General features: G+C 40.0%; 1 protein-coding gene across 1 annotated transcript in view; it reads right to left on the reverse strand.

The window, feature by feature from the left end:
- Positions 1–14507, reverse strand: part of lrpprc (leucine rich pentatricopeptide repeat containing) — a 72373-nt gene that overhangs the window by 34609 nt on the left and 23257 nt on the right. The window contains exons 18-23 of the mRNA XM_015378212.1: positions 14280–14357; positions 13873–13935; positions 12093–12206; positions 11869–11999; positions 11517–11602; positions 4659–4866 (exon numbers count right to left, since the gene is read on the reverse strand). Of these exons, the coding sequence (XP_015233698.1) occupies positions 4659–4866; positions 11517–11602; positions 11869–11999; positions 12093–12206; positions 13873–13935; positions 14280–14357 (680 nt within the window). The remainder of the gene's footprint in view (positions 1–4658; positions 4867–11516; positions 11603–11868; positions 12000–12092; positions 12207–13872; positions 13936–14279; positions 14358–14507) is intronic.

Raw genomic sequence — 14507 nt, forward strand, 5'->3', positions numbered from 1 at the left:
GAGGCTACTCAGTCACACCATCCTCACAAACATTACTATAACCCTGCTAAAAAAACAACTAATTCATCCTAGTAGAAGCTAGCTAAAAAAAAATCATAACATGGAATGGAAACTTTTAAAGGTGTTTTTATTTCTATGTCGTGTTAGAATAGATCGGAGACTCTTCAATTTTGATAATCTTAGAAAAAATAGTGTTTCCTTCTGCTAACTTGATAATTTGAACTAATCTAATAGATTTTGATATGTTGATTATTACAGGTTTAATATTTTGTATGAATTGATTGTTACCTTTTTTAAACTACTCCAGAAAAAGCAGCTACCTGACCTTGTAGCATAAGCAGCTTTTACATTCCATTTTTTTTATCAGCATACCTTGTTTGTGTCTGGAGTTCCTTTTTATTCATAGTTTAAACCTCCAAACAGTGTGTCAAACTTCAGGCTTAAATTGGACCGGCCCTCAGGGGACAAAAAATGCATGATATATCATAAAGTAGAAGGATATGTTATTCGTTAGGTGGGTAAAAATGCAGAGTAGCAGTGGATGTTTCTCTTTGTAAATTAAATAATTTTACCCAAACCATTAAGCCTTCTATGATTAATGAAAATAGTAATTTCAGAAGTAACAACATGTAATTCAAAGTCTAGCACCAGTTCGTAGGGCCTAAAATTAAGATTTGAACTTGAACACTTGAATACATTTTTATCATTTTGTTATTTTGCAATAGAGGTGGAAATTTATTGTATCTTTTATCATTATCAGGATAAATAATAATGATAACCATTTTGATTTAACGTCTAAACTATAAATTAGAACTAATGATGTGTAGAAACTCCAGAAAACAAGTTTATTTTTTATTTTTTTCCATTTTCTTTTTACCATTGGGAAGTTGAGAAATTCAAATAATATGTTTAATTGCCGTTACTGTGGCATGTTTAGTGCACCTCTTTATGTAACTGGTGTCCTAAAAAAGCCTACTTTGAATTGGGGATGCACCGATCCACTTTTTTCACCTCCAATATGATACAGATATTTGAAAATTAATGTCACCCGATATCGACCAGATACCAAACACACTAGTGAATTATTAGCTAAAAAATGGTTTTATCGTATGGAGGGGAAAAAAAACTGGGATCATTCTTCTGTGCATATGATTTGACTTCCCTTTTCTTAAAAAAACATAAATGTTATGACTCATTTATTTAACAACTGTGCACAAAATCTTAAACCAAAAGTTCTCTGACTTGGTCAACATGTAAAAAAAAAACAAAAAAAAAAAACGTCATTATCATTATCAAGTATCATCTGCGATTCTTTTTGGCCTGTATACTATTACATGGAAAGATTGAACTTCTTTCCTTTGCTTCCAAAGGAGTTAGCTGCTTCCCGCTGCTTCCTTTTTGTTTGCCAAGTCCGATAATCTCAGCATGTTCCTCGTTATGAAACTTCAGGAGGTGTTTCATTAAGTTGGTGGTGTTATATTTAATATGAACATGTTGTGTTATTGCGCTGCCGCATGACGGCAGAGAATAGCATAGAGTTAGAATAAATAGATCGACCCCTATATCGAGTCAATTGTCACCGATACGATCTAGTTTTTTTTCCTTATATCTGGACCGATACCAAAAAAAATATTGGATCGGTGCATCCCTACTTTACTTCTGTATATTCTTTCCAGGAGCAGTATTTGTGATTGTGGGACTGGTTCCTGTCAGACAGTCACACTCAGTTACCGAAGAAAGAGTGTAAAGAAGGAGAGTTTAAAGTCCATATTTCCCAGCCCTATTTTGACACTAATACTTCCCTCCCAGTAGTGGTATACCACCATTTCTCCTTTGAGCAGTTCTACTCTCTGTAAAGCCACATTTATGACAACCTGATACTGGCTGGAAGTATGTCCAATCCCTCAAATATGTTTGCTTTAAGAGTTAAGGGAGAATGTAGGGGTATACTTTATTTTCAGCCAGCTGACTAGCAGGGTGGAGCAACAGGTGAGAAGATTGGGATTACGCTGTATGTGATAGAAGTTGTCACCAAATGTTTCTCTAAAACAGCTTTTTTATCTTGAATGCAAAAATGTTTATATATTTTCTTTACAATTTTGGTGTAATTGCTTCTCAAGGATTGGTTGATCTGTTACCAATTCATATTTAACAGCCTCTAAACTCCAGTTAACGATTAATCGATTACTAAATCAGTTGACAACTATTACAATAATTAATTAATCAGGACTAATCAGATTAATCGTTTCGGCCCTACCATAAACGCACCCAGGCTGGATTTTTAGAGTTTAAAAATAAAGATTTATTAAGATGCATACAAGGAAAGTAGAAGTTATTTTTCCTTTCTACCTTTAAAAATCAATAAAAACAAAGTTTGAAAAGTGAACTTCCCTCCCTTATGAGACTTCTCTAGTAGACTAAACACCCAGCTGACGACAGGATGCCAGCAGCTTTCCTGTTCTCCTACGTTCATTAGTGTGTTTACTGCAGTATCAGCTGGAGGAAGTACAACTGGCACTTGATTTGGGAGCAACGGCTGGCGGTAAGCTGCTGTGTGCATGCTTGTGTTTTGGCTGCCGTTGATGACCCAGGAGTAAATTAGCCTGCTAATCTTGCGGAGGCAGTGATTATCGTTGTGAACCTGGAAGCTGTGTTTGTGCTGAAGAACCAGAGTCAAAGCAACACAAACAGCGGCAGGGGAGCTACCTTGTGCTCGTGTGTGTGCATAGGCATCATTTCCAAAGGTCTACTTCACGTGTGGCAGTGCAAGAGAAGATAAACCGTATGAAAGCATGTGGAGAATGTGTGTGACGTCTACAGAAAATCCAGCAATTAGGGTCCTGGGCATAATTAACATGCTAATGAGTTGATCTAGTTAAAAGCTTCCACACAAAAAACACATGCGCTGAATAATATACACAACTGATTGGAGTTGAAAGGTTAGCTGATAACAGGGACCTTAAACTGAATGTTTACTCATATTTACTTTAGAGGGAAAAACATCAGTTATAACAAACAAGGATGTTAAGTTGCTTAAAGAGGAGATGCACCAACACACTTTCCCTCATGGATACTTTCAGGTTTGTCTTGCAGCTTACAGCTATAATGGATTCTGATATTTATTCACCAAGAGTACAAACACACAAAGGACAAAATCTCATTTGCCATTTTACCTAAATGTTTTGAAGCCGTGCATCACAGAATAGATTTCTAGATCTAAAAAGATGCAAATTTTAAGTTTTAAAGAACTAATAAATGTTTCCAGCTAACCGTGATCCTTAGAGCTGATCAGTTAAAAATTAGCAAACTGACTGGTCTAGCTCAAGCATACAGTCAACCTGATGAGAGGACAGTGGAGGTGTCAACATGGCAAGAAGATTTTCCTGACGCAATTGAGCAGCAGGAAAACAATGTCCCTCCTGTCCCTTTTGCTGTGTACTCCCAGGAAGCTGGCTTAAACATGTTCCCTGACTCTACAAGACAGACAAGTTCAATTTAACAGCTTTCCTTTGTGTTTCAAGAATCTGATGGTAAACTGATTTGGATGAGCAGATTGATCAAGGCTATATTCATCCCTTTGGATCAAACCCTACATCAGAGAACCAAAAATAGGTCTGATCAGGTAAGGTTCCTATCTGCTTTTCTGCCAGAGAACAACTTTTGTGTTAAAGGGGAGACTGGACTGCAACAAAGGTGCTCTGGCTCACATGACACATTCAGTGACAGATCTGACCCACCGAAGTTACATAAAGGAGTTTTTGAGAAGAGCAGCGTATGAATACACAAGTACTAAAAATTACTAAAACACTAACCCTATGCTTCAAATTTTGATCAAAACAAGAGTTTTGCCTTAAAACCATTCAATGGCATTCTGAGAGAAACAAATCTGAGATATATTTGTCTTTGCACATTTCTATTATCAATGTGATAACAAAGATTCCTTAATTCTTAAATACATAAAGAATAAAGTTAACTCAGATTTAAAACTAGGACCAGTGTATCTGTTAAGTTACAGATTCCAGGCTCCTTTGGGCAGCTGACGTGATCTTTTTAGACTCATGTTGCACTGTATAAATTTTTTTTCTGTTTTATATTCATTTTGTATTTAATAATCATATTTTTAAAGACTGTAAAAAAAAAGTGTTGCTTTATTACTTTAAATGGATTAATTATGTGTTATTTTTGATAACTCAGGTCATCATACCATGAAAATCATGACCCAGCCCACACCTACATAAAAAAAAACACTTTAGTCTTAAGGATGGCCATTAATGTGTGTGCGGGGCTGGGGGGAGACTTATAGCAGAGGCTGCAGCTGGCGAATTCTCACATAAACAAAACCCTGGCTTCAAAACACAAACACACATCTAAATGAGCAATTTCTACATTCTCTCCCTTTCTGAATCGCTGACCCAGACTATGACCTCAGCTATGATCATAGGGAGCGATGAGTGACTCATTGAGATACACATGCATACACACACCTGGCAAGAGGCTTTGGCAGATGAGGAAACGGATCTGAAAACAAACATCAGCTTGTTGGCTGTTTATTGGGTTCCCCCAGAGCCGTGAAACTATAACAAACAGCATCTGATTTCTGAACTCAACCAGGCAGATTTAAGTTTGGATTTTGTAATGTGTGACAATATTTCCACTACCTGTCCAAGTAAGCTGTCACCACAGGAGAGCAGAGATTGGCGCTAGGCTTGGCCAGTCCGAGGGTAAAGATGGTGTCCTGCAGCCGGCGGACAGTGGAGATGCCGCCCTTGGCCGCCACGGCGCTCAGCATGTGGAAGACGGAGGTTATGTGGGTGTCGTTCAAAACCACATTCTTCTCCTTCATCTCCTTCAGGATGTCCAATGCCTCTGAAGGAGAAAGAAATGAGAATTGCTTTTTGAGCGTAAAGAACAGAAAAAGCAGTGACCTGGGAATGATTTAAAGGAGAAAAAAGGACAAATACCAAAAAAAACTAAAGACCAGAAGAAAGAGATGAGTAGAGAGGCAGCAAGAGGTGGGCAGAATTTGGCTCAGAGAAGAGCAGGGTGTGTGGATACGATAAAAGACCCCTTTAGCTAATTCCATGTGGGGAAAACAAACCCATATTAAAACAGCATTTTGCACCCAGCAGGGATGCAAATCCTGCCCCGTATAATGCCAACTCTCTGCTAATTGCTACTTGCAGTTTTCTAAACGAGACTACAATTACCGGACCCCTACAATGGAGGCCAGCTTTTTGCCGTGGCCATGTGGAAAGCACTTGGGGGGCTAAATTATAGGTATGTGACGACAAGGGCCCGCCGTGGCCCCAGTAGGACCTTGGTGAGCGGGGCTGAGGGGTGGAACGGTTCGGTCAAGTCTCGCTGGTAATGGAGGGCTTTTTACTGGGCCAAGCGCCCATCTGGCCAACACAAGGGGCTAAATGGTGGAGAGGGAGTGTGTGTGAATGTGCGCTAACAGGGTAAAGTAATTAAGATGCGTTTACTGTCTATTTAGACAGCTGCTAATGGGCTGTCAGTGATACAGCCGCTCTGCACCACAGATACTAATCTATACAGTGAGACCAATAATGAGGCGGAGATGGATAGATGAAAACACTCAGAATGTATCAGAATAATCTGCTTTAAGCCTCAAATTGCAGGGTGCCAATAGTGTTGCACTTAGAAAGTATTCAACAAAATCCTTAATTCTGTTATTTGTGTAAAGACGACATAAGGTAAAAAATGGGTACCAACTTTAGGCACATAGTAGTGGTACAAAGATCTCTCTAACGCAGCTATTGTTACAACTAAACATCTAAAACAAGAGCGTCACTAAATGTCTACAGTTGAACACTTTGCAGTCTGTCAGTGGCTTGGATTCTTAATTTTCAGTCCATCTCTCAATCGTTCAGATCCCAGTTTTAGCTGTTAAGGGGGTTGAAACTCAAGGCTGTCACAGATTTAATGGGACTGGGAAAACATGGGAACAGAGGTAGGAGCAGAAGGGATTGAACACAAAGAGGCTAGAGGAAACAATATGAGGAAAATTATCTGAGTTAAAAGGCTGATAAAAGCTAGAATGAGTTAAAAATTGGCCAAAAATATAAAATTTGATGCATTCTGCAGAATAAAGTTTAAATGTTTGCCACGCTTACTTCTCAATGCAAGTGAAGCTTTATTTAAAATTTTAAATAAGTGTTCAATGGCTTCAGAGCAGATCTGGTGAAAAAAATAGGTGTAAAACAGAATTACATATTAATCTACTATTGTTGCCGGTCAGTTTTAAAGGTAGGCCTCACTAATTTTAACAATGTTGATTCAAAACTGACAGAACATCGTCTAAGCTTAGGGAAATGTTTTTTAAGAACAAGAAAAAAAAAAGTAAAAAATCTGAGGAATTTCTTCATTTTCTTATATTTTGGCAATGCTGTAATTCTATAGATTCCTAGGCAAAAAGTAATTTTTCTTTGAGAGTTCTCTTCATTTGCCATCCATTGTTAATGGTTTATTTGCATTTTTAATCAATACTTTTTAACATTCATTATCACTGTCTCTTTCACCATGTCAATGGAGGACGAAAAAGGTAATACAGGTCCCACTCTTGGAAGATCTAGGTAAAGAAAGTCCAAGAAGATTGAGTCCATCGTGTGAAGATATTTTCTGGCTACACACTAGGAAAAAATAAGTCGGTTAAAAAGAATTGTCTCATAACTGCTGTCAAATCAAAAAGCCTGGAAATAGCAGGGATAAGTGAAAGCACAGAGCAAATGTTTCAAAGAAAGTGACACACCTTGTTAGATATAATCACCATCCAAAGGATCATAGAAACATGTCGATCTCAGATGTTGTCATCTACATAAGCAATAAGCTCACCTGCTATCAAATCGGCACTGTTTATCATGTCAGATGATGCATATTCTCTGTGTCTGACCATTTCCTCAGCCCCCCCTCCATCTACTCGTAGCTCTCTCCATCACTCCATGACAGACCCGTTAATCACAGAGACCAATGGCTTGGAGCTGATCTGCCCAAATGGAGCAACACTACCCAAACTTCCATCCGTCCACCATCAAAACCTCCCCTACGACGTTTTCCCTCCATCTCCCCATCTATCCGTCCGCTGAGCTAGTATGTATATCCATCAGCCCAGCCGAGCATCACGGCCAGCACAGCGAGCCAGACCCCGCACACACATGCAGGCATCCAGAGATGGAGGAGGTAGACAGGCCAGGTAAACAGACATCACACAGCCCAATGGTTCATGTAATGCTGCATGACTTGACTGCTGCTGATGTCTCTTTAGAGACACACAAACACACTGCACTGAAGAGGAGTCCGAAACCACGGGAAAACAGAACAAGTTACGTTTACTAAAGTGGGAGGCTGGACAGATTGTGGAAGAGGGCAAGGTCAGGTCAAAGAGATGCTTGGTGATAGAGCAGAGGTATATTTATAAAAAAAAAAAAGGGTGGACGGAAAGATGGAGGAAAACTGTGTTTAGCCTCTTCAAGTCCAAGTAGTACATACTCAGTGAGTACATACATGAATCCCAAAGTTCACAAATATAGCTTTAACATACTGTAATAATACTGATACAAACACTCAAATAACTCCAGATTGACTGTTAAAAAAGATATACAGCACCCCAACATTTGGCTTAACATCAAACATGTTTCTGATAAAAATGTGTTCAAATTAAGTCTGGCTTTCAACAGAAGCGATATATGCACAATTTATTCTCAGTGTATATGAGATGACTTTATGAAGGCCTCAGAGGCTTGTTAGACAAGATAAGGAAGCAAAGAGCATGAACACCAAGGATCACCCACTGGATAAATGATGATATTCCAGAAAGGTCTGAAGTAGCGAAGGTTACAAAACAGTATCTCCAACTTTTAACTTGTTTGAGAACCATTACACCTCTCAGCCAAAAATATAAAGAAAGTAAAACTTTTCAACAAACAATGAAATAGGAGCTTTGGATATGCAAGAAACATAGTAACTCTGGAGAACCTGCAGGACTTCAAGTTTGCATTAAGTCACATCAGGGGCCAAAAAAGCCGAAACCCCCTGAAACATATCGGTGCATCTAAAAGAAATGCAGTCAGCTTTATATTTTTACTATTAGCATGGAAAATGAAGCAGGTAAAGATTGAAAGGAAGATGGAGACAAATTCAAGGTAATCCTGGAGGAAAACCCAGAGGCTGCAAAAGTTCACCTTCCAAAAGTTAATTGTTCAGATCAGGGAAATTCAACACCAGCTCTCAAGGGAAGGTGTTCATGTTGTAGATGCATTCCTGGTTGTGAATAGAATGGCTGAATCAGCTCTTCGACACAGTTTTAACGCCTCGATAACAGATTTTTTAAACACAGATCTAAATGAATTGAGAATAATTAAGAGTGCTCTGGTAATAGCTTATTAGGTTAAGAGATATAAAACCATCTGTAAGAGAAACCTACAAAAAAAAGCAAGACCGATAGTTGCAGGATGTAAAAAGGGGGATCCAAAAGGAAATTTATTGGTTTGAAGATAGCGATAGCTTTGAGAAACATCAAAGAAGATGTAAGGCTAGAGAACAAAGCAGAAAAAAAACAGAGTTGGCAGTCAAGATAAGAAGCATCAAAGGAAACCAACAAAACCATTAACGCTGGAGAGAAATAATGTGAAACGCCAGGAGACATGATCTTCAGCTGGGGCTGGTGTGCGGCGAGAGCTGGGCAGACCAGCGTCTGGGTGGGGACAGGCTAACATCAAGGTTAGCCATGTGTGCTAATGTGGCTGACAAGCCTCGCCTTCATATGCACACACTCTCTGGCTAATGGCAAATGCATTGAGCGCTGCCTGTACACACATCCCAACACACTCGCAGGCGGATGGACGCGCCGACCAACGCGCCACCAAATGCCTTTTGCTTGAATTCACATGCAAATTTGTGTCAATCTGTGTGTGTGTGTGTGAAATGTTCAAGCACTTTGGCGGACATGATCTGCCATTAGCATCAAGGCAGATTTCAATAATTCTGGAAAAATACACACAGTCCTGTAATTTTCCCCCCCTCTCATTTCCCTGCTGACGTGTGCGAGTCAGTATGTGTGTGGAGGGGGGTACAAGAGAATGACACGCTTTGAGAAAGAGGAGGACGGGGGGGTTAAATAGAGATGCAGAGGCAGAAATGGAGAGCGAGTGATAAGGGGAGGAAAGACGAGTACGGACGAGGGAAACATTTCGCCTGTCACCTGATGCGAAATGCGGAGAAGCAAAAACTGATGGTAATTGGGTCTTCAATGGGCTGAAGGAAACCCACCGTAGAATTCAGAAAATGGACAGCTAATATGGTAACAGAAAGAGAGAGAAGCATCATCACACAGCAGGTGTCGCACACACAGAAGCTGAAAATGACATTTTACCCTAAACCATACATTTTTGGGGGCTTGGGGAGGGAGGCCCTGACAACAAGTCAGATTGGTTTGTTGTAAAATACTAACGAGCGCGTTCATGGTAATGATGCTATAACTTTTGTCTTTGCCAGGCAAAGATTGAACAGCCTGGATGATAAATGACAGAAACAGACGGTGCTATGACTCATTTTCCCACTTAGAAAATGAGCCATTGTTTCTTGTTACAGAGCAGAGAAACTGCATTGTCAACATTGTCGACTGAGAATAAAACACAGATTGATCCAATATGGCTTCAAAATAAAAACAAAAATGACAAAGACGTTCCATAGACATGTCAAATACCAGAGGATTCAGATCCCTTTGAGCTGTGGCTCAATTGGAGGAGTTGTTGTCTTGTAATTAAAACCAGTTGGGTTGATTTCTGACTCATTTCACTTTACCCTTCAGCAATTCCCCCTAACCTTGAATCATCAGCCGATCAGTGCATCAGTGTATTGATGCCTTTTCCTTAGAGTGTGATTATGTGGACGTTGCTTCAATGTTGAGATATTTTAGTGGTCATTATGTTTATTCAAGAGTCATATCGGTTCCCACTATTAGCTTGTTAGTTGAGGCAGACCTACATATTGGGTGGAGGCCAGAATCACAAGGCTGTAAAAATCTGCTCCAGATCATTAAACCCACCATACCTAAGAGCTACCAGGACTCACTGAGAGCCATCTTTAACAGGGTCAGCTCAACTGAGCGAAGAGGAGTAAACGAGTTTATAAAAAAGAAAAAAGGTGGCAGAGATGTTTGACAGGAAACTGTTATTTCTGTGACATGCTGAGAAACGCATCTTAATTGGGTGGTGCAGGATGGTGAGAGAGAGAGTAGATTTAACAGCAGATAACAAGAAGGCTCAAAACAGAGCAGCAAAGTTGATCTCTTTTATGCATAAGATTCAATTAACACACACACCTAGGTTCCTCTGTTCCCAGCATACAGTTAAAGGTATAGAGGACACGCTTTTATTTCTGGGGGGGATCAACTAAATAAGTGGTCCTCGTAATTGTCAATCGTTCTGGTGATATGTTTATGTACGGTCGTCCTATGTGCTCGTCCCGTAAGCTTTCTTTTTCTGTGCACGCGCACTTTCAGGAGTATATGTGTAGTGAGCTACAGTTTCAGACAGTCATTGAAGCTCACCTTTTTCACCACGGTTCTTTGAAAATGGCAGAGGATCGTAAGAGAAAAAATGTCTACGAAGTGTATGAGAAGAAAAGAAAGGCCTCAGAAGAGGCAGATATATCCCAGAATGCTTTGCGCGGAGAATGCTTTGCTCCTCGTAAAGCATTATGGAGTTTACTGTCAAAGCAGCCCCGCTGTCACTAACCGACAGCGGCGACTAATAACAAAGATGGCGCAGGCACCGCGCAGTGGAGGAGGAGTTACGTGACCAACAGGGAGCAAAAAAGAGTGATCCTCTGCCTGAACAGTTACTTAACTGAGTTTGTTATAAAGTCCATTATATAGTCCCCGCTCTATATATACTGATTGAGGGATTTAGGGGTTAGAGCGGACATTTGGGCACAGTAAGCTTGTATGAGCTATGAGAACAGGAAATTTTAGAAATGGGCCCGTGCATGTTCTCGCAAGCGTTTAATAGGTGTTCCCTCTCAGGTGCGGGTACAGGGTTGTGCATGTGCTTTTATTTTTATTTATTTTTTTTAAGTGGAGAGGGCGGGTCTTTTAAAAAATTCCCCAAAAACCTCCACAATACCTTTAATGAAAACAGCAGAGAGACTCAAAAAGTCTGCGTGGTAGAGGAGTATCAGCAGCTACAAGCTAATTGGAAATAAAACCAAAAACATTGATCAACCATCTTTATTTTTAATTGTAATTCAGGGATGCCATTCATTTATTTCTTAATAATTGGTAAATAATCAAAAAAAAATCTTTAGCATCAGGTACCATAAAGTATCACTAAGGGTCACAGCACAGCCAGTTAAACAGGTCACCATCACTCATATATATGTTTTTTTGAATTTCTCTGCTGTATATTTTTGGTATTTTTACTTATGTTAACATGTTCAGGTCACCTTAAGGTTCCATTCACAGCAAAAGCCAATCTGAGATATGGATTCTGGCGACTTACCCTCAACTTTGTCATTCACAGAGAGCGTCTTGACCAGTATGATGTATTTACTGGGATCCAAGGCCACGGATGAGTCCTTACGACTCCTGAAAACAGAGCGGGAGACAGAGGAAGCGCACCTTGATTAATGTATTCTGCTAACAGCAATGCAGCTCATAGTTCTGTTTAATGCTGGAAGCAGATGGTGATGAAGGAGGAGGAGGAAGAGGAGAGTTTCCTGTGTTTCATCTCGCCAACAGAGCGGCTGGACCCTGCATTAACGTCTCCCCTAATACCACTCAAGTTAAACTTTAATGGCCCAAAACTGGCCGGAGTGCAGTGTGTGTATGTGTGCATTTCCTGCTGCACTCACATCTCCCTCTTCAGGTTGAGCGCCTCCTCCACATTGTTGTGGCGGCAGCACAGGTTGATGAGGGTGGCGTAAGCCCCGGCTGTCATCTCCTCTTCGTGCTGCTGCTTCAGCTCAAGGGCACGCTGTAGGTTCTGATCAGACAACCAAACTCTTAGAAATACACAAACACTGACAAATGCTACAACTCTGACACAGAAAAAAAAAAAATGAAAAAGAAAGTGTACCTCTTCAGCACTCAGAGCCAGGATGGCCTGTTTGAGAACGGAGCTCAGCGGTTTGTTCTCCGCTTTCAGTTCAGCCAATTTATTCTCCAGGGCCAAAACTTTGTTTTCAACTCCCTGAATGAGACAAATGTGTGTTACATATAAAACCAAAACACAACCTCATAACTACATGAGCTTGTAGTAATACAGATTTTATCATAGGGTTAGATTCACTCATCCTGAGGATGAAAATCTTTCTAATTTGGGGCTCTTGATGATTTATTCGAAACTGTTTTTTTTTTTTTACAAGGCAGACCATTATGATGCTTAAACAACTAAACATCTTCTTGTTTATGACATATTTTCTGATTTTCCCAGTCTCAAAATTACAGATGCATTCTGAAATATATACATGCTTATGAATATATTCTACTTTGACTAGGCCAAGGCTTTTAAATTAGTTATAGTTACTTTATATTAGTTAGTTACTGATTACAGGTTGCAGGTTCGCCTTGCAAAACAAAGAGGAATCGATAGACTTTTATCGTGAAAAATATCTGAGTAACCTTGTAGAAAAGGGTCCTCTGGAGCCCACTCTAATCAACTGCACATGTCAACATCACATTTATTCCTAAGGGTTCTGGAAGAAGACCCAAAGGGTTCTGGACTGGCAGACCGTCCGCGGTGTAACCAAAGCCTCTATGCCATTGACTACTGGGATAGGCCTTTTCTGAATAAGCAAGCTGATATTACTTTCAATCCTTTCTCCATATTGGAGGCGATATTCATATCTCTACTTAATATCCAAAATTTGACCTGGAGACGTGATGCTTTGATCCACCCGCAGCAGAGGTGAGGAGACTACACGCCGGCGCAGCAATGGCGCGTCTTATTGGGTAGAAAAAAACAAAAAAAACACTGCCCATCGGTCGGATCTGATTGTTGAACCTGGTCACCATCCCCTGCTTTCAACCTGTATCTGTCTGCTGGCAGGCGGTAGCACGAGTTCACCTGCCTGCAAGCGCTCAGGGTGAATGTAAAGGGCGTTGGGTTCCTATTTTCACTGCAGTTTTCTAACATATAGGTGCAAATAAGGAGGTAAATTAGTTTAAAGAGCAGCTGTTGGTATCGTTTAAACTCATTTTGTTGGCCTAATTTCATTATTTTTTTAAATCTATTTCAGTATAACCATAGTTTGTGGTGTAGGGAGTGTTGGCCTAGTGGTTGGAGTAGTGCGCTTGTCGTCTGAGAAGGCTGCAAGTACCCGGGTCGATCCCCACATCCTACACTCTGGGTCAATGAGCAAGACCCTTAACCCCACATTGCTCTCTGGGTGCTGCACAATGGCAGCCCACTGCTCCCAAAGGGGATGGGTTAAATGCAGATATGAATTTCTCCAGTCTGAGATCAAGAATGTTCAATTATTATTATGATTATCATCAAGTACGCTGGAAAAAGCCCTAGGGAAGGAAGCCTTCAAATCAGTGAAAGGATGATAAGCGTAGTAGAGAAAAATCTGAATGCCTGCTACATTGTATGCTTACCATAGTAGCCTATGACAAAACAAAATGGAACCTGCTATTTGTAACAGCATAAAATCAGAATTGTTTAATACTCATTCAACACTTGAAAGCCAGCATTAAAGCCCATAATCAAAATAACCCATATCTACGATTGAGTGCAAAACTATGAAGTGTGCAAATCCAGAAGTTCACCCTTATCCTCTTAACATTCATTTTATTCTCAGATAAATCAGAAGTAATTCTTCATCTCTGTTGTTTCCTTCATCATGTTTACTTACTGCAGCCCGAGGAACAGCAGACAGAGATTCTCTTTCCTTAGGGTCAACCAACGCGATCACGTCCTGCAGAACATAACACAGTCAGATGCTGCCATTTCTACTGCTGGGAACAAACTATTTCACAAAGTTAACCTTAGAAACTAAAGTATTAGGACTACTTCATGCTTAGGTGCTATTTATCAATTTTCAACTATTTCCTGATGTTTTAAAGGCAAAAGGCTACTACTGAATAACCACAGGGAGTTACATGACTAAATCATATTGGAAAAAAAGTAAAATAAATTTTATTCAGCACATCTTAGAAAAGTTTGACAAATCTTCTTAAAAAGGATAAGGTAAAATTGGTCAAAGAAAATCATCCAATCTAAACTGCAGAGCAACAGAAACGGAGAGGTCAGAATCTGTACCTTAATTAGCTCTGGGCAGTGGTATGACTCCAGGAGATTTTTGATTCCTCGATAGATGTTGAGAGAGATGGTAATGTTCTGTAAAAATATGAACCAGAGGGCCACATTAAAACCAAACAAACGGAACAAACACAACGTGCAAAGAAAGCTGAGCATTTAATGCACTAGTGAATAGTTTAAATTAGGGCTGCAACTAACGATTATTTTAAAAATCGATGAATCGGCCGA

The sequence above is a fragment of the Cyprinodon variegatus genome, unplaced genomic scaffold (assembly GCF_000732505.1).
Source record: "Cyprinodon variegatus isolate N-32 unplaced genomic scaffold, C_variegatus-1.0 Scaffold166, whole genome shotgun sequence".
NCBI lineage: Eukaryota > Metazoa > Chordata > Actinopteri > Cyprinodontiformes > Cyprinodontidae > Cyprinodon > Cyprinodon variegatus.